The 24,456-nt window shown below is 35.6% G+C and overlaps 3 protein-coding genes across 5 annotated transcripts; 2 read left to right on the forward strand and 1 right to left on the reverse strand.

The window, feature by feature from the left end:
- The first annotated feature begins 212 nt into the window (after positions 1-212).
- On the forward strand, positions 213-4,422 carry LOC132205803 (ileal sodium/bile acid cotransporter-like). The gene is made up of 7 exons (XM_059635109.1): positions 213-396; positions 1,793-2,008; positions 2,435-2,780; positions 2,835-3,009; positions 3,066-3,328; positions 3,456-3,642; positions 3,699-4,422. The coding sequence occupies exons 2-7, from the start codon at positions 1,800-1,802 to the stop codon at positions 3,878-3,880; spliced, it is 1,362 nt and encodes a 453-aa protein (XP_059491092.1). The 5' UTR covers positions 213-396; positions 1,793-1,799; the 3' UTR covers positions 3,881-4,422.
- Positions 4,423-4,667: 245 nt separating this feature from the next.
- On the forward strand, positions 4,668-14,703 carry LOC132192576 (glycoprotein 3-alpha-L-fucosyltransferase A). 3 transcript variants are annotated; one of them, XM_059612597.1, is made up of 8 exons: positions 4,668-4,923; positions 9,224-9,391; positions 9,670-9,747; positions 9,912-10,110; positions 10,713-10,972; positions 11,234-11,440; positions 12,182-12,417; positions 12,682-14,703. In XM_059612597.1, the coding sequence occupies exons 2-8, from the start codon at positions 9,263-9,265 to the stop codon at positions 13,058-13,060; spliced, it is 1,488 nt and encodes a 495-aa protein (XP_059468580.1). In that variant the 5' UTR covers positions 4,668-4,923; positions 9,224-9,262; the 3' UTR covers positions 13,061-14,703. The 3 variants fall into 3 exon arrangements, with proteins under 3 accessions (XP_059468580.1, XP_059468582.1, XP_059468583.1); XM_059612599.1 differs by lacking the exon at positions 4,668-4,923 and adding an exon at positions 7,080-7,334; XM_059612600.1 differs by lacking the exon at positions 4,668-4,923 and adding an exon at positions 8,391-8,794.
- A 299-nt stretch (positions 14,704-15,002) lies between these two features.
- LOC132192575 (ecdysone 20-monooxygenase-like) lies at positions 15,003-22,873 on the reverse strand. Its single transcript, XM_059612596.1, has 11 exons — positions 22,816-22,873; positions 18,598-18,714; positions 18,094-18,282; positions 17,719-17,917; positions 17,471-17,664; positions 16,393-16,588; positions 16,174-16,336; positions 15,952-16,118; positions 15,819-15,897; positions 15,459-15,677; positions 15,003-15,401 (listed from the first exon to the last, which is right to left on the reverse strand). Exons 2-11 carry the CDS (start codon positions 18,701-18,703, stop codon positions 15,294-15,296), a joined length of 1,620 nt encoding a protein of 539 aa, XP_059468579.1. The 5' UTR covers positions 18,704-18,714; positions 22,816-22,873; the 3' UTR covers positions 15,003-15,293.
- Between the last annotated feature and the right edge of the window lie 1,583 nt (positions 22,874-24,456).

A 24,456-nucleotide genomic window follows, 5' to 3' on the forward strand; every position in this document is an offset into this window, starting at 1 on the left:
ATTAAAAATAATCACTTGAATTGAAAATTTATAGCATATTTAGTAAGATTATTAAATTTAAATGGTAAAAAAGGAGATAAATTAAAAACAAGTATCAAAATGAATTTGAAAAACCGGTTTTGCAGACGATCGCAGCGCCATAACTGGCACGTTGTGACCGACGGAACTACAGAACCGTACGTCGGAGGTCAGGGTGGGGAGTGGAGCAAAGAGAAAAAATTCAGATTCACATCTGGCCAAAGGAAAGGAGGGCGACGTGCATTTCAGTCAGACGATCTAGGAAAAGCACCGAAAAATCTATTTTTTCGGACACGGGTGGACGGAAAATGAGGAAGTCGTGATCGGCAGCGCGTGCCGACAACTCGTAGGCGCCGAAAGAAGCATTCCAGGACCCACGTAAGGCCGATTTCAGTCAAAAGTGATTCATTTTTGTGTCCTGCAACTTTCTACTTTTGCGTGAGAGAGATCAGAAGAGAACGGAGAGTTTATTCAAAACATAATTAGGCGCACTCGACCTACTTGCTCTTTATTGTGCACTTTAAAATACCGTTCGTACCAAATTATTTAACCATTTTCAACGAAATTTCGCAACCCACCGCTAATTACGTAATTTTCCTCTTCGCCGAGTAATATTTAAAATTTAAAATTAAAGTATTCCTTTTTTGTTTGTTGAGTGAATGGTATATTATGTAATTTTCGTTTGAGTTTAATGATTACCTTTTATAGAATGATGCAATAAAATTCAGGGATCAATTCAAATTACTCCGGACATAGTAATTACAAATCGATAATTCGACATTCAATACACTTAATGGCATTACGAAACCCTGCGTGACTGTTTTACATAATAGTTTGGTGTTCCCAAAAATGTTTTTATTTTCATCACGTGAAAAAAAGAGAAGCGGAAATTTGATACCCCAAGGCAGGGAAAACAAGACAATCTTTGACCGCATGAGGAGGTGAAAGGAAATGCGGACAGATTAAAAAAAAAATGTATTTATCACTTCGGGTTGAAAACAGTCATTTTATTGGCCTTGATCTTTTCAATCTTCATTCCGGTCAAGCAGATCTTTTGCATTAGGTCACGGTTTATTATAATTATTCCCATGTTTGTTTTCACTTTTTTTCTTGTTTGTCCAGCCAGCGGTCGATCAAGGTGAATTTATTCAAGATATCGTTTTTCATTTTTCCGAAGAGAGATAGCAAGAAAAATTGATGAGGCAAAAAAGAAACGCGAAAGTTGCAAACAAAATAAATTTTGTAATCATTTGTGCTTATTGACGTCATGCATAAATTTTAGAGTTACATATTTTTTGGTAGAAAAGAAAAAATTTTAAGTTGCCACAAGATGGATTTTATTAGGTTTCATCTACTATTTTTTTTTTATTACAAAATTTTTTGTTCAAACTACGATATTTTATTTCATTTTTGACTATACATTTATTTCTTATTTGGTTAAAAAAAATTGAAAATCAATTTAGAAATTAAATTTTAAAATCGTACCTGAGTGTCCAGCGAACAAAACAATTTAATAGCTTTGTTTCATAAATTAGAAAAATACAAACAGATCATTATTATTATTTATTTATTTTTGTTATTTATTTACGTAAAAATTCTAGTTGTTTCTTTTTATTAGGTTACACTCCAATCCAAATGTTATTTTAATTATTATTGTAAACAAACACAAATATTGATGATCTAATCAGGCCAAACAAATCTAGATTTCGAGTTGTTTCTATTTCGTAACAATCTGTTTCTATATCACCTGCTAATGTACACATTTTCTCTACAGGACGAGGATGGCAGCGAGGGTGTCCGCTGTGGTTTTGGCGTTGCTGGCCTTGTGCAGCGCTGCGGCCTCGATGGAGGTCACCTTTAACCCGAGCAGCGTGAAGCAGCTGAAGGAACTTTCCAGCGCCATCATCACCGTCTGGGCAAACGAGTCGTTCTCCAATTTTTCCATTTACGCCAACTCGACCAACCCTGTAGTGGCTCAAGTTTCAACAGAGTGAGATTTAAAATAATTATAAAATTTAGCTCGTTGACCAATTTTTTGCAAGTTGCTTTTCCTTTTTGGGTTCTAAATAATTTTTAAAATATATGCTACTTTTTTTAATAAAGTATAAAAATTATATATATATAATATTAAAATATTGTTAAAAATACTTTAAATTTTTCTAAAGAATTAAATGGCAAGATACCCGAATTTCTTGAGTCCCTTTTTTTAATTTTGAACTTTTAATTAGATTACATAAAAACCAAATTTTCAAAAGATATTTAAATACCGTAGATAAAGCACAACTGAAAAAATAATTTCGTAAGTTATTGAATTTTAAATCTCTTTCAATATTTCATCCAAATTTATATTTTTAACAAAATTTTAAGTTCAGAGGAAATTGTTTGATAAAAATTTAATGTTAGTTCTCTTTTTCAGACCAATTGAGTTTTTGCCAACTTCAGAGAACTTCTCCAAGTTCAAGACCAACTTCAGCGTGTATGGCAATTTCCTAGGCTACAGCAAAGTCTTCCTTCAGGCCTACCCAATCGGTGTGAATTCCTCAAATGGAAATCCGATCGACGAAAGTGCCGAACTGCCTGTGTCAGTGATTCGGGTGAAAAGACTCGCAGACCAAATTTTCATCATCACGGTGCCCATCCTGGTTTCATTGATTTACATCAACTTTGGATGCGCCCTGAACTGGACCGTAGTAAAAAACACGCTCAAGAGACCTATCGGACCCGCCATCGGTTTCGTCTCTCAGTTTGTTTTCATGCCTTTGGTAAATATTCAACAAAAACGTCTTATTTTGTACTGACTTTTAAAAAAATTGCAGATTAGTTTTGGCTTAGCTCGGTATTTGTTCCCCAACCAGCCAGCTTTGCAACTTGGCCTCTTCTTTACCGGCTGCTCTCCTGGTGGGGGCGCCAGCAACATTTGGACGGTGGCTCTCAACGGCAACCTTGACCTCTCTATCACCATGACGGCTATAAGCACTTTTGCTAGTTTTGGTATTTAACTCTCAGCTTGGTTGAAAATATCCCAATTATCATTTTATTTCTCTTAGCTATGATTCCATTTTGGGTTTTCACCCTTGGGCATGTGATTTTTGAAGAGGCCAATCTTGGTGTTCCTTACAACAAAATCGCCACAATAGCGGTCGGCCTGCTGGTGCCCCTTATCATCGGAACTTTAATTCAGTTCCATCTGCCTAGGGTGTCGAAATTCCTGGTCAAAATTTTAAAACCGTTTGCCGTTTTCCTCATCATTTTTATTGTCGGCTTTGCCACAATTACCAACTTGCATCTTTTTTCCTTCATGGACTGGAGGGTGAGAAAAATTATAAATCTATAATCAAAACAGCAAGAATTTAATCTACAAAAATTCTTTAACTCAAATCATCTTTTGCCTTGCCTACCAATATAATTTTTTTTAAATTTGATTTTATTTATTCCAGGTATTTGTTGGAGGAATTTGCGTTCCTTGGCTTGGATACATTTTTGGTGCTTTGCTTGCTCGAATTTTGAGGCAGAGTGGCTACGACATAATCGCAATCTCGGTGGAGACTGGCGTCCAAAACACAGGCATTTCGATATACCTCCTCAAGTTTGCATTAGAGGCGCCGGAATCTGACATAGCACAAGGTGAGGATTTTAACCTTTAACAAGTCAAATTTAATCACTAAATTGCAAATTTTCAGTCTGTCCAGTGGCTGTTGCCCTGATGACGCCAATTCCACTGGCCATCCTGTCCTTAATCTTCAGAATATGGGACTGTAAGTCCGACAAACATCTCAAAGGCGCTGAAAAACTCTCAGATAACGAAGTGGAAACCCCTCCTGACAACAACAGCCGAAACACAGATCCGTCGTCGATATACTAACTGTTTTCAGAGAAGACCAATTTTTTTTACCACCTGAATGAAGTCGCAACTGAAGTATTAAATGTATCCTTAAAGTTGAATTCCGAGCTGCGCAATCTGATTGTTATTGCATCAAGGAATGCGCCTCGGAAATTGAAAATTTTGATGAGCTTTTTAAGAATTCTCTATTTTGTAACCAATGGAAAAGATTTTCACTAAGAGACTGATCCACTACAATTTTTAAGTTAAATATGAATTGCAAGGATGATTGCAGATTATACTCTTTTGTGGTACTTATGTGCGTGTCATACTGAGAATTCGTGAAATTCAGGTGCAAAACCGAAGCTGAATCTAGTGTCTATTTATTCGGTGTGGGGCTAAAGGGTCTGAAGAACAAGTTGCGGAGAATTAATTTTAAAAGCTAAAAAGTTGCCTCCGATTTTGACCCGCAAGTGCAACGAAAGCAAAATGTGACCAAGCAACTAACAGCAGCGTTTTGTTTAATGTTGTAATTCTTTATTAGAGAAAAATATAGTTTTAATAAATGTTTACTGTTGAACCGATCAGTGCCTTTTTTCTAATTATTTCTCAATCTTGCTGGCAAGTGCGTGAGAGGGTTAAATAATTGCACATGCAAAGCGTGCGCGCATAGTGGGAGAGAGCGCGTGTGATTCACCCCGCGTCGGAACAAAGGGAGTCTCACCCCCCGGCAGTGGACCACGGCAGACAGAGGGACGTCTTGGAAGCATTGCGAATAAAATTGAGTCAATAAAAGGGGCGCGTGCGCAGAGCAGCGGGCACGGCGCAAAGTGTCCGTCCGCGCTACCGGACGGGAGGGTCCTCCGCACTCTGCACTTCGTTCCGTCGCCATGCCGAGCGGCGTCCGGCCGCTGCCCTCGGCACCCCGGGGGCCCAACGGCCCCAGCGAGTGAACGTCGCTTTTTGATCGATTTTTGATCGCGCCCCGCGCCGAGTTTTTCTCCCGAGGAACCGCTCTGTTGTTTTCCAGGCCTGTCAGTGTGAGGGAGCAGAGAACGCGGGCGTTTCATCGATTTTGGAAATTGGTGAGTCGAGTTTTGCTCGTTCCAACTGCAATTCGTTCCGATCAAATTGAAACTGATTTTTGACTCAAATGCGGCTCCACATTATTACTCTGTGACTCTCAATTGTATTATATTTAGAGAAATTTGCAATTTGCATAAATCTGCAATTATTAAAATGATTCAGACGTGATTTTCAAACAATTAATTTAGCTAAAATTTTGCAATTTTAGACTTGAAATTAATTTAAACGGAATGTTGTATTGTTAAATCTGAACGTCAAATTTATTTGATCTAACATTTGAAAAATTAAATTGAGCAAATCTTTGATCATTTTTTTACAGAAATAAAAAAAGAATATAAATATTTCCGGCTTGCCAATCTTGCTAATTCTGATAAAGTTGTGAGCGAAAGTTCCGGCTTATTCATGGGTAATCCCTTAGGCCAGGAAAACTAATTTTTTTATCTATTATATTTAATTTTTTCGTGAAAGAATAATTTTGGTCACGGTTTAAAAACCACAATTTCCGCTTAAATTTTAGTCAAGTCCAAATTAAAAAATATGATAATACCACAAACAAAATGAGAGTAACTAGAATAAAAACACATAATGAAGAAATTTAAATTTTACTGAAAAAAAGAATGATTTCTGAAAAAGGAAGATAATTTTGTTCTTTTTTAGTTTTATAATATTTAACTCAATATCTCTCCAGAATTTCAACTAATTTTATCATTTTAAAATAAACCTTGATATTTTTTTTAGCACTAAATTTACATTTAAAGGTAAAAAATCATATACTTCAATATATTTTAATCATTGAAATATCATGACAATTTGCTTCATTACAAAATTAAGAATTCTGAAAATTCCAATTTTTCCTGTTTCTCTATTTTCTTGCACAATGGCAAATTTTTCAGCAAGCTTAGCACATAACAGACAGCCTCTCTCCTCCTGGTTTAAGATTACACAGAATAATATTTCAGACGCATATTGAAACTCAAAGCGAAAATGTATCGCATTCAGCAACAATCTCCTCATATTTGCGATATTGGCGAAATTCCGTGTGAGCTCAAATTTTAAACCAATTTGATGACGCAAACGAACTAATCTTTTACCTCCGTTGACACCAAATTCGCCAAATCCTACTGTAAACACCACATAATTACATTTTATCTCACCTGCACATTTTTTAAGTGGGCACCCATTCATATTTTGGTAGTGACATGCAAAGAGCAGGGCTCAAGCTGGAGCAATGCGGGTTCATTAAGGAAAGAATTAAACCTTTGTTTCCTGCAGCGAGAGTGAAATAATTGTATGAAAATATGGAGGCGCGCTTTAGTAATATGGATTATGGTAATTTGTAAATGTGCGTGGTTTTATTTGGCCACGGCTGCAGTTCTGTAGCGGGGGCCGCGCGTCCTTAATTACAAAATCAATCCGCGTGCCATAAATCACGCGCGCATTCTATCGCTCGTGAATCTTAGCCGCGACCGGAACACCGCAATATTATAGGAATGAGAATGAGATTGTTAAAGTGCGCGGCCATAAAGAGAAGAAATGAAAGGAACATTATGTCGGGAAAATCACTAATCAATGCTAGTTCAAAATTAACGTAAATTCAAGATTCATAGAAAAAAACTAATAAAGTACTAAATTGTAAAAAAAAGTAGTAAATTAACATTAACCAGGGGAATTTGAAAATTGGAGAAAGATTTTATTTAAATATAAAAATTTTAAATTTCTCAGATCAATGAAAATATGTTTAAAAATTATTCAATAAACTTAATTGATAACAAAAATTGCTTCTTAAATTTGAACATACATTATTATGCTACAATTATCTTAAATTTTCTCTTAATTTTGTGACCCAAAAATCCAAGCGCCAACGCATGATTTTAATTTGCTTTTCTTTTTATTAAAACATGTTACGCCTCTATGAATCCTGTTAATTAAGCCATGATTTTTTTTGTTTAATAAAATTTTCATTCTCTTTTTGTTCAATGTCAAATGAAAAATGAAATCGAATCTAGCTATTTACACCCCTCGCAACGCAGGCAAACACATAATAATATATTCGGTCACAATGGGCGTTGCGTTTTTGATCGGTATCGGTTTGGGAGTGCTTATTCACGCAAAGTGCGACACAGAACGATTTTTTTTATTATGTGTATTATTATTTTTCCCACTGTGTTGTGTGTCCGTGGGCACTTCCGTGCGCGCGTTGATGCGACCCTGTGTCTGCAATGCTTTTATATACGAAAAGCGGCGTTCCTATCAGTCAGCTGGTGACTCGCTGGTTGGATTTTTTTTTCTGAAACGTGTGTGCGTTCTGTGTGGTGGATTTCAGTCCACGCGGCGCTACAGGAATAATATTAACTTTTCTGTCAACATAATAAGAGGAAATTTTTTTGTTCACTTTATCTCATCAAAAAACGTGAGTCCACTACAAACATTTGCACGCTTTTTTAAACATACAAATGACATTTCATGCGTGTGCAAAGGTATGCTAAGTAAAATTTAAAACATCAAATATTATTTATTGCACAGAGTTTCATAAAAAGTGAAATAAATTTATCTCCGTTTTTAGTTATTAATTTTATTGTGATTGAGTCCCACACATTTTAAATATAGATATTTAATTTATAATAAAATACTATAATATTAAATAAAAATGCAAATTCTAATTTAATATTTTAAAAATTGATTTTTTTTTAATTAAAGTAACTTTTAAAATTATTATAAAAATAAAATTATTAGAAATGCTTAATAATTTTATTTAAAAAAATTATTTTTGTAATTATTTTATTCTGTCTTCAATAATTTTATGTAAAGACAGAAATTCCCCAAAACTCGTGGAAATGCCAAAAACGTGTACGTGGGTGTTGCCAGCAAAAGAGCGGTATCACATAATTATTGTGCTATTTGACAATGTGGGTGGAATATTCCCTGACGCAGTTACAGGATACACACTTGTGACCAGACAAAATAATAATATATAAATACATACAAAAATGTAACACCAAAGTACATAACAGTCCGTGGGCGTTATTATGACTCTCAGCGACGCGCTTGCAATTTCTGTTTAACATCACCAGAGACCAGAATGGTTATAAATGATACTGCAGACTGGTTACAAAAGCCAGTACAGTACAATAACTCATCTATTAATGTGGATGTAATTTTTTATTGACATTCTTGTCTGGTAAAAATATTAATGATTTTCTTATATTTTTCATTACAAAATCTGAATGCGAGTTTTTTTTGGCAGAGAATTTGCTTATTATTTTACAGTTATTAGTTCAAATTTCATTAGAAACTTCAAGAGAACTTTTTTCAGAGCACAAACTTTTATTTTTAAAATTCAAGATAGTAAATTTAAAAAATTGAGATTTTTTTAATTTCTAGCTGTTTTTCAAGCTGAGAAATCGTTTGTAAAACTAGAAATTTTGCAGGCTTCTCGGTCCTATTTTCCATTTTTTTTTATTTGCAGGGATTAAGTTCAAAGAGCGACGACACTTTGCTTCGCCGCCGATCTGGAATTCAAATGAGAGACGGAAAGTTTGCCGGTCGATCGCTTTTGCATGAGGATCTATTACGAAAGCGGCGATAACGAGTGGGGAAAAAATTCGGCTTGGTCAAAACGACAAACGTTGACCTTCCACTCGAAGCGCCTTTGCAGACACAAAAACACCGCGAAAGCACGTAGCAGAGATAGCACTTATACATACACACAGAAAACTCTCTTCGAAAGATCAATACGCCGCCGAACCCGCTGAGACTTCAATACATACATTTGGCGCTGGCTTTGCACAACCGCGAGCCATAGGAAGATTGAAAGAAAGAATCACGTTTTGTTCACCATACTTTGATAATACGGCGCGCACAGTGATAAAAGTAATGAGGAAAAAAGAAGCTCTCAAAGTATATGAATAGAGGGAGAAGCGGTTGTCAACAACAAAGAAATTGATTTTTTAGAGTTTTATTTTTAGACTCTCACCAGAAGTGAATAACCTTGAATCAGTTTTTGGGTCGAAATTAACTGTATTTTAGTTTAGTGAAATTTATTTCTTTTATTCAATAAGTTTAGAGTCGCATTGATAAATTGAATTTTATAAACTTGAACACTGCGAAATTGTATTATTTTTCATTTCATTTTAATAATAATTACTTGATCCTATTAAGACTAACATAACAATTATTGCTTTTAAATAATTTACTGCCACTTGTATTTATGTTTATAGTAAAAATTTTCCAAACTTGTTGTTAGACGAACTATTAAAAAATGAATAAATTTATTTTTATTTTATGTATTTTGGTTTTCAGATGCTTTTGCAGAGTGGAATGACTCATCGGTGGTGAAAGATGGCCCCTCGCCTGTCCCTGCGACGCTGCTTCCTCGCCCTCTTGGGTGTCACCTGCTTCCTCTTCTTGGTGCTCAACATCCACCAGAGGGAAATCTGGGCGCGTTCGCTGGCCGCCATCCAGCAACAGGTATTCACCAGTCTCCAATTCAACCTGGGCGATTCTGCCAAAACCTCCAACGGGACGCAGAACGCCAGTGTTGGTGTTGCTGAAACCAAAAGTCTAAACCGACCAAATGTAAAATTTACACAATTTCTCAGTGAAATAATTTTTTTAAGTGAATCAATTTTTATCCGCGATTTTAAGGTTTCCTTGAAGGTTTGTCCTCACTTAAAAAAAAACATAGATATTAAAATCCACTGAAAAAGATTACTGCACACATTTTTTCCTAAACAAATGTTTTCCAGGTCACTCCAAGCAGCGGCTCAGACCAGTCAAAAGACTCATCCTTTAAGACTTCTAATTCTGACAGTAATAAACTTCAGGTAGAAGTCTTCAACATTTTTTTTAGTCTCTTCCTTCTGCTTGCCATTTCCTTAATTAGAATATAAAAAAATATAAATAATTATTAAATAAAAACGTGTTAAGCATGAAAGATAATTTTTCTATTACTTTATTATTTTTTTAAATGTATTTTTTCCTACATCAGGGTCATCTGAAGCCGCACAGCCCCAACCAAATTTCTTGGCAAGACATGCGGTTGCGGCCGTGGTTCATGGCCGGTGGTGAAAGGCGGCCAGTGCCCGCACGCCGAGGCAAAGCTGGCCGCCGACTAGCGCATCTCTGGCCTGCCGAGGACCCTCAGTCAGACCGAATCGCCGACCAGCTCATGTTTGTTCCTCCTTTAGGTGAGAAAATTATTCACGTTCTATTATATTATAAAATATACTAAATATTTAGAAAAATAAATTGAATTTAAATATTAGAGTTTTGTAATATTGCAACTAACATAATATTTAAAAATTATATCAGGGAATTAAAAATTTTGTTATCTTACAAAGAAAATGATATTGCCATAGTTGTTTGTATGCAGAAAATTTTAAATATACAGAACATAATAAGTAATTGTAAAGAGACTCTAAGCTTTTTGAAGAGATCTGCACAAATGATGATTAATTGGTTTTAATTTGATACTAACTGTTGTAATTGGTTCAACGAGAATTGAGGACAAAAGCCAGAAAAATTTAATTTCTTCACTTGTTATACTTGCTTAAGTATAAACTGGAAAATAAAGAACCAATTGTAAATAATTTATATCTTTAAATTGGTAAATTATAATCAAGAGGTTTTTTTTTTAAATAATTACATATTTATTGTTTCTGCAAAAATTAAAAATTATAACAATGGTTCAGAATTTTTAAATGATATAATTGATTATTTAGCAGAAGCTTATTAAAAATTGTGCGAACTTTAAACTTAAATGATAAAATTATTCATTTTTTCTCTCCAGCGTTAGCCAACGAGAGTAGCACGCGGCGCAACCAGCTGGACTTGGTTCGCTCATCGCAGACGCTGAAGAGGATCGTCCTTTACAACGGACTGAGTTCGTGGAACGTGAAGCCTGGCAGGGACACCTTCCTGGCCAACAAGTGCCCGGTCGACACGTGCACCATCACCACCAATAAGGCGGAGGTCAACGAGGCCGAAGCCGTCCTCTTCAAAGACCACTTTCCGTCGACGGCCACCCCTTGGCGCCGACCTTCATACCAGGCAAGATTTTCCGTAAATTTTACAAAAATATGCATAGTTTAAAAAAATTTTATATTCTATAATAAGAATTTGAATACTCAAAACATTTGATTTAATTTCATCTATAAATTTTTTATTTAATTGTTATTACTTGCTTTTTTTCTCAAATATCATCTAAATTTTCTCAAAACTTTTTATATTTTTTAGGAAATTAGATTAGTTTGTTGGAATTGTTCTGTGATAAGAAATTAAATGTTATTAAAACCAAGTTTTGTTCTGTAGGCGTGGATTTTGTACTTCCTCGAGTGTCCTTATCACACGCAGCACATAAAGTTTGGCGACCTGTTCAACTGGACGGCCACTTACCGGCGGGACAGCGACCTCGTGGCGCCCTACGAACGCTGGACCTATTTTGATGACAAAGTCAAGCGGCAGCCGCTTGGCTCACCGGCTTCTTCGATAAACTACGCGGCCAACAAAACAAAACAGGTTCGAAAAAAATTATAAATCTGAGATAATTTTAGAACACAATGAGGCTCCGAAAGCCAACGGAAGTGGATGGTGAAATGAGTTTTCTGCAAGTCACATATGCACCTGCTTTGAATTAATGCAGAGAGGTGTATTGATTGATATAAAAAAAAAGAATGAGAGAGACGACACGACCATACAAAGGAAGCGGCAGCTTCCATTTCAATAAATCGACAAGTACCATCATCAGCCCCGCGACTTTTCTTTCTTCCGTCGATGGGGGAGAATTTGAGTGACGCTTGAGCGACGGCATGTTTTATGCAGAATTTTCTGGCGCGGCACGCACCAAGCGTGCAAATTAATCGATCAGACTTGCAAAATGCCGACCTTCTGGTGTTGTGAAATCCCTTTTAGTGTTGATTACCATTGCACAGATAAATATTGACAACTTCTTTATTTAAAAAATTATTCCTTGTCAAATGATTATTCTTCCAGCAATCAGGTCATTGAAATAATTCAAAATATTTTAAATGAAAATCTCTGAATTCAAAACCATCATTAGATTTTAAGATGTTTTTATTTAATATGTAGATAAAAATTTATGAAATTTTTTATTAATTCCTTGAAATTTGTATCAAATTAAAAAAATTTTGAATTAAGCATTGATCATCAATTTAGTCTCATTATATGCTAATAAATGTTTTAACCTTGGAGCACCAAACAATTGTAATTTTATCAATCCAATATTTTTATGCCGTGCAGGTTGCGTGGTTTGTTTCCAACTGCGGTGCTCGCAACAATCGCCTTCAGTACGCCCGAGAGCTGTCCAAATACATTTCCGTCGACGTGTACGGCGCGTGTGGCACCAAAAAGTGTCCTCGCACTACGGCTAACAAGTGCTTCGACATGCTCGACAAGGACTACAAGTTCTACTTGGCCTTTGAGAACTCAAACTGCAAGGACTACATCACTGAGAAGTTCTTTGTCAATGGACTTGGGTGAGATATTTATTGATTAATTTTTTTATTCTTCGATTCATAAAAGATAAATTCGATTAATTGTTCTTTATTGTGTACAAAGTAAAAATAAAAAAATTTAATTCTTGAAAGGCTTTTATAAATATAAATTCTGCAAACAAAAACGTATTCTAAAATATTAATAGCTTCAAAATTTAACTAATTCTAGCATTATTTAATAAAGTTCCATAATACTTAATTATCTTTTAAAAATAATTTTTGTATTTTTTAACTTTTTCTTTTCAGACACCAAGTGATTCCAATCGTGATGGGCGCCCGTCCCGAGGACTACGAGAAAAGCGCGCCGCTGAAATCGTACATTCACGTGGACGAGTTTGCGACTCCGCGCGAGCTGGCCGCCTATCTGCATCGGTTGGACGCGGACGACGACCTGTACAACGAGTACTTCCGGTGGAAGGGCACCGGCGAGTTTGTCAACACGTACTTCTTCTGCCGACTGTGCGCGCTGCTCAACGATCCGGAAATGCCGCGCAAGAATTACCGCGACGTCAACGAGTGGTGGCGCGGCCCTGGCACCTGCATCACTGGCTCGTGGCGCCAGCACCGACCGGCGCCCTCCGTCGCGCCCCAAATTCACACCCCAGTCTCCAACGACACCCTTTGAATCTCGCCGTAAAAACAAAATCTTTGAGCTCTTTAATTTTTTTTATTTACAAAAGAAAAATACGCAATTTTGTGTCTCCTGAAAGATTAATTTTTTTTAATTAGCAATTTTTTGTCTTTGAAGTTTTCGTTCATCCGTTTTTTTTTAATATTGCTACTTGTTTTTTTTTTTTTTTTATTATTATCAAAAAGAGCAAATTCCCCAAGCATTTACTTCATAACTTCAAGAAGTCCCATGCTTCTTACTACTAAAGGGTTAAAGGAGGGGCAGACACTTTTACGGCTTATTGACTCGGACTGAAATTAAGAGTTTCCGTGCGTGTGCTGAACGTTTTTCCAGAGCACACATCTTAAATTGTCTGCCTGTTGTTGTTGCTGCTGTCGATGCTGCCCAGAAAGCTCAAAATCCACATTCGATGAAATTTAAGGAGTCTGAGATGCGAATTTTTATCGTTAACTAGTTTTTAGGCAGTGAGAAAGAGTGCAAGAGTGAAATTCGCATTATAGTGGCGTAAAAACTAAACTAAATGTATAAATATTAAAAAAAAAAAAACTTTCTGAATCTGCCTCAATAGCTGTACGGTGCGCGCTTGATTTTTTTGTATAACATCGCCGAGTGATTTTATACTTTCTCTAGTCTTTGATTTTTACGCCCACTGTTCTGTGTTGCTTTGACTGCGTTTTTAGCACAAATATTTTGTGATTTTGTAACCAAAAAAGAAAACCGTATTCTGTGTGATAATTTCAACAAACGCACAACTTGAGCGCACCACTTATTAGCTGCTCGAGTTTTGCTGGCATTAAAAACTTACCAAAGTTTATGTATTTTTTTTTTATTTTTATTCAAATAACATTTTCAATTTTGCCAATTTTGGTTCGGAAAGAATTTCATTCCTGTTTAATATAAGCGATTTGCCGCCATTTCGGCTCACGTAGCTACGTCCTAGATTTCCATTTGCGATTTTCAGACTAAAGTATAGAAAATGAAAAGTGTATAAATAAACAAGGAAAAATATAGTTGAAAAAGGAACAGTTGCTTTTGGAAAAAAGAAACATTGTTGATTTTCCTGTAAAATTTATCAAGTCTTGTACTAAAATCAGGAAATTAATTATATAGCTTAAAAAAGAAAAAATCTGCATTCCATACACACATTCCTTATGTTAAAATACCTAGAAAAAAATGGCAGAGCAAAACAGCACAATGTCCTCTACTGCTGGTCAGTTTCCTAGATTTGAGAAGCAAAAAGTGTCCCCGATCGTTCCACAAAAGCTCCGATGGTTGTGATGTTATTTGTTTCCAATCAGTCTGTCAAAATGAACGAGATAATTCTCAATACACTTTCCAACCGCAGCAGTTTATTTATTTAAACTCAAGATACTCAAAAACGATCATCTTTTAATTGATGACAAATTCCCGTGTATTTTTTTTTTTATTTGCTTGATTCCACGTGATTATTGTTGAAATATGTGATATAATCCAGAAAACTAAGGAATGAGAGAAACACTGTCAGCAGCGATACGATTTGTGGCGAGTGGTGCGAATTGATGCTCCGTTTTTAAAGATATGGCCGCTCGCTTGAGAGTCTCTTCAGTGGAACTAAACTGTAAATTATGATTGGGACAATAAAAACTTTAATTATGAAATAGACACATCAGCAATAATTTTCTTTAAAAAATCCCTTTTTACACCTTTGATGATATGATAGCATTATACATTATTTCAAAAATAAACTAGCGCCTGCAAAGTTGGCTGTTCGCAACTTGCAATACAGGTCCATACGACCAGTTGCATAGCATTTGATGATTTTAGTAAATTCAAAGACTTCAGCTTTATCACCTATTTTTTACAGCAGAAATAAATAACAACGAAATTTTTTGGATAAAAAAGATTGACACAAATGGATATGCAATATGGAAAATGTTTGTTAAATAAACACAAATAATTTGTATCATTTTAAGGCAATATAATAAATTTATTTTCAAGTTTGTAAAATTATAAAAAATATGGCAAACCACAAACAATCTAAATTCTGCAAACACAACTGAATTTACTTTCACCTCACATACAACAATTCAGTTTTTAACATAAGGAAAATATTTTTTTTTAGATTTTCAAATCAACACGTTGTGTTCTTGACAATGCAGTTTTAAAAGTGGGAAAATCCTCTGATATGTTTAAATTTTAACCAAGTCAGGTAAAATACTATTGGACACTAAAAATAAAGGTAAAAATACTACGTCCTTTCTTTAAACTGAAGAGAAAATTGGCCAGTTGGGGCCAACAGGAACTTAAACTCGAGCTCCAGGTCTCGTTCGCACCTCAACTCGTAACGACGTATTACCTGTAAAAAAAGGAAAAAATTAAATACAATTTAAGTCACAAATTGATGGAAACTCACAGACGCCAAAACAATCTGCATCACCTGCTCGGCGAATTTCTTCCCCGGACACATTCTCCTCTGGAAGCCAAAGGGGCTGACCAGGAAGGGGTACTTTACATGGAGAGATGGATTTCTTTCGACCTCTGAGGCAATCCATCTCTCTGGAATGAACTCGTCAGGACGGACAAAGTTGGCTTCACTTCTGCAAGCCTCACTTGTGTGACTCAAAACGACAGACTATACACGAGTATAAATTATTATAATATCAGCAACAAGGTATGCAACCTGAAATATTTTCCTGCATTGACGGTTGCATACTTTCCAATTTGTAAAAACGAATAAATTTTTCAACATTTTTTATTTCAATTAAATACATACCCCTGCAGGAACGTGGTATCCACTCAGATTCAAGTCGATTTCAGTAATCCGAGCGACGCATGTGGCAGTAGGTAGGATCCTTAAATTCATTAAAAAATTCCACTTTTTCTTCAAATGTATTAAATTGACCAACCTGAAAGATTCTTGAATGCACGCTTTGAGATATTTTGCCGAGTGCAGAAACTTGGCAGTGATTTCCTCGTCAGGCTCAAGCTGGCTTTGTATCTCCTCGTAGATTTTGCTCTGCGCCTCGGGATTTTTGGCCATCAAGTACAACATCATTGTGATGCTGTTGCCAATCTGCGTATGAGGGGGTTTGAGTTACGAAATGAATTGAAATTTAAGGTCAACGGACAGTGTTCATTCCAGAGGCGATGAAGTCTATTATACCCGACTTCTTGTCTTTGTCATCGAGGTCGCTTCGTTTGAGGATTCCGAGAAGAATGTTTTGCACGTCGTCAAACTGGCAGCTTTCGCCCGCAGCCTCAATCACCGGCTCCAAATACTCGCAAATGAGCCTAAAATAAATTTTAATGTTAACAAGTAAAGCTTTTTATTCATAAACTCCACCTACTCATATAAATCGTGTTCCGCCTCTGAGAATTTCTTCCAGGTGCTTGTTGGGAAAAATTTCCACAAAGCAAGGCCATAGTAAGACTCGTTGACCATTTCAAAATGTACGTTTGTCAAGTCGGATAGTCGCTGGGCCCGCTGATTAACTTCCTCCTCAAGAAAACCAACTCGACACCCCAGGTTCATCAAACACGTACCTGTATTTTAAATTAATTAGTTATTTTACTCTCAAATTTATTAATATTCATTAACTGGTCGAAACAAGACATTTGATTCTAAAATAATACAAATTAAGTGACGGGACTTTATAATTATATAATAGGTTTTGCAATAATTTTGCTACAAAAAGCAGTTTGATTTTTTTATACTAAACAAAAGCGCAATGAATGCAAATAGGGGTCCTCGAACTTAACCTCTGCACCGCCCACTTGTCATGCAAATTTATGCAGCCGGTTGGTGCGTAACGGTGCCCACATTGGCCAGGTCATGTGTGGCAGCCGCTTATTGTTACGTAATTCAATGCGCACCCGGCTGCTGCTCGCCGTTTCAATTCATTAAACGGGGAGTCGTCGATCCATATCGTAACTACACTCGACATACAATACGCCGTTTCGAAATCGACGCTCTCAAACCTTACTTGCTTTGCTGAAATAATTAAATATTGCTCCATAAATATATAATTTCTAGACTGGTTAACAAAAATAGGTACTATTTACGCTTCAAATTAAAAATTTCCCCTGTAAACATTTTTTTAAATAAATTTTAAATTTTTAAAACTGAATATTGAAATAATGATAACCTAAAATAATAAGAATATTTTTATTTGAAAAATTTACGACACGCTGAAAATGATTTAAAAAAATTACAAGTAACTTGTTGAACAAATTAAAAAACTAATATATTTGTTGACTAGTCTAGTAATAGTAATTTCAATATCTTCTGATAATTATTAGAATTATTAAAACGTATTTTTAAGAGTTAAATTATGTTTTAGATGAATGAAAATTACACATTTGAACCGATTTTGCAAGTTTAAAGCCAAAACGGAAGTTAACAGCAACATTCAAAACAAAACTCACTTTCGAAACCCAGTTTCCTGTCCAGCTCGATGACATTTTCCACAAAACCGTTGTTTGGATTCCGCAACTTGGCTATGCACGCCAAAAAGTCCCGGGCCATGTTGTTCACTTCAGGAACAAAGCCTTGGACGACGCGGGTGTTGGTCAAGTCGTGGGTCAGCGCCGTGCGCAGGCGGTGCCATTTCTCACCTTGTCTTTGTAATAAATTAATAAAATCAGCGAATTTCTTCAAGAAAAAATAAACTAACTCGTTGATTAATCCTCCGTCGTTGTATCTTTCGGGAAAGCCGGTCCGGTAGAAAGCGGTTATGGATGTTGGTGGGCGAATGGGACTTTTCGTGGGTATTTTTATAATTTTTTCAATGTCCTGAGCTGTGCTGATGCTCAATACAGGGTAGTTCCACAAAGCTTCCTCTTTAATTATTGGGCCGTACTCTCTGAACATTGCTATGGACAGAGTTTTTGATGAAATAATATGAACGGCTTCACAACAATAAAACAACTTCAAGAGCCTCTATAGAAAATTAAAAGTTCTAATAAAAGTTTACAATTTGAAGAGGAAAGAATTTATAACAAGCACCGAAAATTTAAGTCTGGGATGAATAATAATTTTTTTAACTCACTTTTGTAAGCGTCATGAACCTTTGTTAGTGGGAATCGACCAAAAAATCGGTTGAAGATCCATCCAGTACCAAAGAAGGGCAGTGGAGTGGGGCCAGGTATGTCCTTCAATGAAGGGACTACTGGCCTTGGAGCCACTTCGGTGGCAAATAACGCTTCTTTTTGTTGCAGGGCAAACTTAATCTCAGCAGCTAAACAAGAGAGAGACAAAAATAAAATTTACACCTTATACAACATTCAGTCAAGATTTAATTAAATTTATTTTACTGTTTTATAAGTCACGATTATTAGATATTAGTCTAATTTTTTTTCACTATTATGTTTTGCCATAGAGAAAATATTCACAACAAAAATAAAAAGCAGCAGGTGTGCTCCGTATCTATTAGGCGAACTTTATTTTTGTATATGGCCTGGGGAACTTTAGTAATTCTCATAATAAACATATTTGCGAGGGTCAGATTGGCAGTTTCAAATCAGCATGCAGGACGAGGAGAGAATTAAGGCACCTGTTATAAGGCCCTGCAGCCAGACGAGAAGGTGTCGCCAGGTGAATTTGACTGGTTCCAACAGCGCTGCCAGCAGACCCGACATAAAAGCCACCACGAGACGCATTCTCGTCACTTCTGCAACATACATAACATTTTTTTTTTCGTAAATCCCTCTGCCAAAAGAAAAAAAAATACGCGGAAAAAAGATAAGCCCACGCGACAACCAACACACAAGAAGTGTCTTTTGCATAATTCGAGCAAGGTGGTGTCAAGGTGAAAGAAAATAATGATGCCGAAATCTTATCTGCAAATAGAAAGAGGACGCGCTTTGGTTATCTTGCGTATACGAGACGCGAGACAGTCTGGCTGATTTCAATTACACGCATTTTTGTGTACAAGCATATCCTTTTCGTGTGAAATTGCAAACTGTAAAATTAAGCGGAAAAATTTTCAAGGATGAACCGTAATTGCGTTTAAAAGCAAACGTCTGCTGCTAATTGTACTTGATATACTCACACTAAATTCTTCGACCCATTGAATTTTTAGCCGGAGAATCAATCAAAGTAGTGCATTGAGAGAAAAAACTCTCACGTCAGCCGTGCTGAATCGGCGCATCAAAAATAATATCGGCAGCGATTTGAAATGAAAAAATCCGACCTCAGATAAATTAAATTTGCACCCGATGGCGTTTGCTTGATAATGTGTATATAGCTGCTGAGAGGAACGTGGCGATTTTTTGATTGGCGAAATTTCCTCTCACAGAGAGCCGCGCAGCGAGCGCGAAAAAAAAACGCTAACGAAAGAGATCGAGGCCGCGCGGTGCTCCTGTTTTTCTTCGCTGTATAGAATACGAGAAGAGAACTCACTCACGTGCGCGCCGCAGAACCGCAAGGAGAAAATGATTATAAAAAATGAACGCGCCGCAAAGTCTAGCGAGTGATTTAACACTGAACGCTTATTAAAATATGAATCCACCGAGCCACAGCTGCGGCTCAACTGTAGATTCGGAAAGAAAATACGCACGGGCCAAACCACAACGCAAGTTTTATATAAAAAGTTTCTTAGATATTTAATAATAAATCTGCAATTTCATAATGCTTACTCTGAAATAAAAATATTTTCTTTTCTCTGTTTTGTTCTCGGAAGTTTTGGCAAATTCCTGCTAGTGGTGGTGCCGGTTTGTCCAACAATTCCTTTCTTTTCAAATAAATTGTTTTATAACGATTGAATGTAAACAATGTGATGTAACAATTTAACGACAAATACACAACACAAATAATATGGGTTAATTTACCGAAAACTGGAAAACCAGTTTCATGCAATTTTTTAAATTGTTATATAACAACTGTTGTATAACAATTAAGTTTTGTTGGGTAGACTACGCCTTGTTAATTACGCATTTAGCAAAAGTTAAGAATTAAAAGATCTTTAAATGTCAGCTTATTTCATTTTTAACAGCTCATGAATTAGGGTTGCAACCCGCAACCGAAACTAGTAGAGCAGGGATTTTCTGTACCATGCAGAAACAATAAAGTTGCTCTTCCCCACCGAGGAAGCCGGATTTTATTTCAACAAATATGACCACCTCGAGTGCCAAAAGGTTCCACAACAACAACTTCAAGAACCTATACAGAATCTTTTTAAGAGTCTTCACTTATCAGATCACCCTGCCCTAAACCCTAAATAAAATTACTACATTTCAGGACGTGCATCATGATTATCACAAGTAAATTTTCAACTAATTTATCCATCAATTTACTTCCCTTTAAGTCAAAATCTTTTGTCAATTTGAGAATATTTTGGAAAATTTGCAAGCAGTTCTAGTAAATAAAGTAAATTTAACTGAAAATACATGCAAACCAAACTCGGAAGAAAAGACAATTATATTCTAAGTTTCATTTATTTGAGTCTGGAACTTATTTAAAGATCAAAGCTTCTGTTAAACTGATTAATTTGTTAGCTCTTTTATCAATGAGTCGCAAAAATCGCTACTTGAATTTGGAACAAAATAAAAACTTTTAAAAATTGACAACCTTTTTTTTCGATAAAGCTTTAAAATTTTGAATTAATCGGAATTAATTTTAGGGATCTGCAATGGCTTTACAAAATGTTATGCTTTTATAAATTTTATGAAAATTTATTTTCAATTTAGTAAAAAAGATAGTTTTGAAATACTTTTTAGAATTGTTCTTTAAAAATTAATTTGCCTATGGCATTTCAAAAATTTGAAGATAAAATATGTAAAAAAAGATTTAATTTACAAATTAGCAATTATCTAGCACAAATCTGGCACAAATCAAATCAGCTAATTTATATAATCTGTTTGAATCTAATGTCAGTGATGTCTTTTCGTCTTGGGAAAAGCCTTTAAACTTTGGAATCGCTCCGGCGCACCCGCTAATGAAAACGCATTGGCAAAGTTAATTGGACGCACGCTATAACTGGACCTGAAATGGCTGAGATATGTGATCGAGTCGGCGTATTTTATCGTACAGCATAATATACCCGTTTGCTCAAGTCGGATTGAGAGTTGAACAGCGACTGCGACGGCGGAGTCAACGATCCCTGCCTGCGTTTCGAGCACTCAAAATGATATCACAATCAACGCCTATAAATGTATAGAAGAAGCTGCAGCCGACGTACGCGAGCCAACTCGCTCTTTAACTAAGTGAATCCAAGTGGTTCAGTTTCAAAATCACGAATCGACCGGAACCGCAAGATTGAGCAACGCGCGTAGGCGTCTTTTGCTCGGCAGACGCACAGCCCAAATATGAATACAAATTATCTCATTGAATAAAAAAGTCTGTATTAATTTATTATATTTAAAAAAAAGTTTTCTAACGCAACAGTGATAGAAAATTGAAAATAAAAACTGATATTCATAAAATTTGTTAACATATTTTTCATAAAATACACCTCAATTGCAGTCTTAGTTTTTATTCAATTTTATTTTATTTATTATTAATTATTATTGTGAAATTTAGAAAAAATACTCAATATTAAATTATTATCGTTTTCAACGCTCAGTAAAATGGAATGTAATTTATAAATGATTTAATGTTTAATGTGACACCAAATCACTGAATTTAAAAACTTGTCGCTTTAATTCTTGCAGATCTAAAATTGATATCATGAAAACTGCGCTTGCTAATGAAAAAACCTGTTGTTCGTTGCGAAAGGTCGCGTCCTTATGCAAGAGCTGCAGCGCACTTCTCGATTAAATGCATTTTTAAGTGCGGTTTCAATGCAAGGTATGCATTGCAGTTCAATCGAGGCTGTACTACAATAATTTTATCCTAAATGGGCAATTTTCCTTTCCCGTGGTTAGGTGAAGAATAATAAAAGTGATAAAACTCAACCGAATAGCCAAGTTGGATCTCTTCTTCAAATATTTATGGTGTGGCGGACGCGCCGGAATGCATTTTTAACTCTTTATTATTACATATATGCATCGGACTGCGCCACAGAGACGTGTTTTCAAAAGGATAAAGTGGCATGCCTAGATACTAATAAATAGTAATAGTACATATTCTCAACAAATTTTGAGATTCACATCGTAAAACTTAAAAAATGAAGAGAAATTTTTCAATATTTTAATTTTTGTTTACGCATAAATTTATACAAGTTGCTATTTTTCCCATAGTTAAAATATGTTTCAAAATTTTGAGCTTTCTTTTATAAATGTTACTTTGTTATAAAAGTCTGCAAAGTAAAATAAAAAAGGTAATGTTAGTTTTTTTTTTAAATTGGTGAAAGAATTACAAAACTGCTTTAAATATACAAAATTAAATGTTTCCTATGAGACGAGTTCTGCAGTTATGAGATAAACTTGACCCCAGCTTTAAATTTTCGTCTGAAATATATTGAGTCACTGAAAATTTCATGAAAAAGGTATAATAGTTTAGTTTTATATTTCAAAAGGGAAATTAATTAACGAATTGTTATAATTGTAATTTAGAGTAAGATCTGCCCCTGTTTGCTGCATTCCCTTTAAAATTACGCCTTGTGTGTACGTTTTCCCGTCAGGGCGCAGGCAACTTTGTTGCTGCACGGATGTTCAAGAAGGACACGAATGTGAGACGAATGAGAGAAAAATCACCCGCGCCTCTCTCGACGCTCACTTTCCAGTTTTAAAAGAGTGAATCGATTTCATATACCAGGTCCGGTAATTGCGCCTTCGGTCTGCTTCGGTCTATGCCCGAGATAGAAAAGTAGGCGTATATTAAGGTGTTTTACCTTGAAAAAATAAAGAGTCGCGGGAGATCAAATGGAGAGCGACGGAGGAATTGATCTCTCTCCGTATATGAAGTTGTACAGCATAAAACGGTTCAAAAGTAGGGCTATAAAACTCCTACAGAAAGATAAAAAAAATTGAGATTATAGAAAAAAAGAAATTGTACAATAAGCCGATTTACAATTTTCCCAACATTTGTTACTAATTAGTCATTATCGAAATGCGCCGTGTGTTTTTATTCTGACGTCAGTGACGAAATTAACAAACGAGAAGAGCTTGCGGTCAGATCCGTACGTCGCACTGCGCACAAGATGCTGTGGCAATTTATGAGGCGATTTCAGTCGAGCTACGAAAATAATTCATGCTTATTGTCTATAAGCCCTTAAGACCTTTCTTTTTCGCGGGACATATGTTCACAATCAGCACATTAATTGCTTATCTTATCAGGTCCATCTTTTACTTTTTATTTATTGGTAATTTTCTAATGTGATGATGAGATAATGAGGGTGTCAAATTAATGTATATCGTTGCAGTATGGGTGTTAATAAGTTAAGGACATTAAAAAAATTAAGTATTACTTTTACTTTCAAAACTGATTTTAATATTATCACGCTGCATAAACTTACTTGTTTTACACTGAACGCAGCTGAACGCGATACACGATATTCATCAAATAAGTTTAAAAAAATGTCAACAGCCTTTAGAATGTGGTAATTTATGAATATTATTAATTTATCAATAAATAAAATTATTAATTTTGGAAATCCACTCAATTTGGATGCCTTAAAAAAAATAAAAAGCAGATAAGAAATTATATATATTTTTTTAAGTCAAAGATTATATTATTTTATCAATTTATTATAACAAATTTAATTTTTTGGTTTCTTTTTATCTCAAGAGTACCAATTTTGGCCAACTGACGGTTGATTTTTTCATAATTTATTAATTTTTTTAGTTTTTTTTTGTTCCTCTTGTTTGAGCACGTGCTTGGCCATTAAACTCTTTTTCTCATCCGTCTCTTCTCTCTCTCTCTCACGATCTTGGTCGCCGGCTATCAATAAGACGTGTACACCGCGCGCGCGAGCATAAAAATACACACATGCATTTGAGCTCCGCGGTCTCGTCAGATTAGACATATGTGACTTGCAATTTTCGCCTTCCCTTGCAAACAATGGTCTGCGACGCAAATCTCACAAAGCAAATTCAGAGCAGCTTCGGCGGCTGCGAAAGAGAATCGATATAGCAAGAGAGAGAGAGACTGACGAAGCTATAAAGAAGAAAATAAGAAATAAACCCCTCGGGAGCAGTTGTTGCGAAAAATTGATTGGCACCTCGATTGATGGCCTGAGAGCAGAAAAAATGAACTGAAGCGACGGACGCCCCACCTCATTCTTTTGAATAAATGATTATGGCATATATGTTGGAATAATATTATTTTGAGAACAAGAGCAGCAGACAACAAAAATGGTTTTTTGCATAATATCCCATTGCGCTTAAAAATTGGAAGTGGTTTTGAGATATCTGAAAATTGTTTCAAATTTGATGCAATAGCATTATACTCTTGTACTATATATTTTAGTTAGTAAAAAGTAATTGGAATAATTGTAAAAAATAATAACCAATACATGTCCGAAGAAATAATC

The sequence above is a fragment of the Neocloeon triangulifer genome, unplaced genomic scaffold (assembly GCF_031216515.1).
Source record: "Neocloeon triangulifer isolate White Clay Creek 2 clone unplaced genomic scaffold, ASM3121651v1 ptg000003l, whole genome shotgun sequence".
Classification (NCBI taxonomy): domain Eukaryota; kingdom Metazoa; phylum Arthropoda; class Insecta; order Ephemeroptera; family Baetidae; genus Neocloeon; species Neocloeon triangulifer.

What these genes read in the sequence shown, in the direction of transcription:
- LOC132205803 (XM_059635109.1), top strand. Translation starts at nt 1,800, where the DNA reads ATGGCAGCGAGGGTGTCCGCTGTGGTTTTGGCGTTGCTGGCCTTGTGC. An exon ending in GTGGCTCAAGTTTCAACAGA is followed by an intron (nt 2,009 to 2,434) that starts GTGAGATTTAAA and finishes TCTCTTTTTCAG; the next exon opens with ACCAATTGAGTTTTTGCCAA. An exon ending in AGTTTGTTTTCATGCCTTTG is followed by an intron (nt 2,781 to 2,834) that starts GTAAATATTCAA and finishes AAAAAATTGCAG; the next exon opens with ATTAGTTTTGGCTTAGCTCG.
- LOC132192576 (XM_059612597.1), top strand. Translation starts at nt 9,263, where the DNA reads ATGGCCCCTCGCCTGTCCCTGCGACGCTGCTTCCTCGCCCTCTTGGGT. An exon ending in CATGTTTGTTCCTCCTTTAG is followed by an intron (nt 10,111 to 10,712) that starts GTGAGAAAATTA and finishes TTTTCTCTCCAG; the next exon opens with CGTTAGCCAACGAGAGTAGC. An exon ending in CGGCCAACAAAACAAAACAG is followed by an intron (nt 11,441 to 12,181) that starts GTTCGAAAAAAA and finishes TATGCCGTGCAG; the next exon opens with GTTGCGTGGTTTGTTTCCAA.
- LOC132192575 (XM_059612596.1), bottom strand. Translation starts at nt 18,703, where the DNA reads ATGCGTCTCGTGGTGGCTTTTATGTCGGGTCTGCTGGCAGCGCTGTTG. An exon ending in GATACCACGTTCCTGCAGGG is followed by an intron (nt 15,678 to 15,818) that starts GTATGTATTTAA and finishes ACTCGTGTATAG; the next exon opens with TCTGTCGTTTTGAGTCACAC. An exon ending in TGCAGATTGTTTTGGCGTCT is followed by an intron (nt 15,402 to 15,458) that starts GTGAGTTTCCAT and finishes CTTTTTTTACAG; the next exon opens with GTAATACGTCGTTACGAGTT.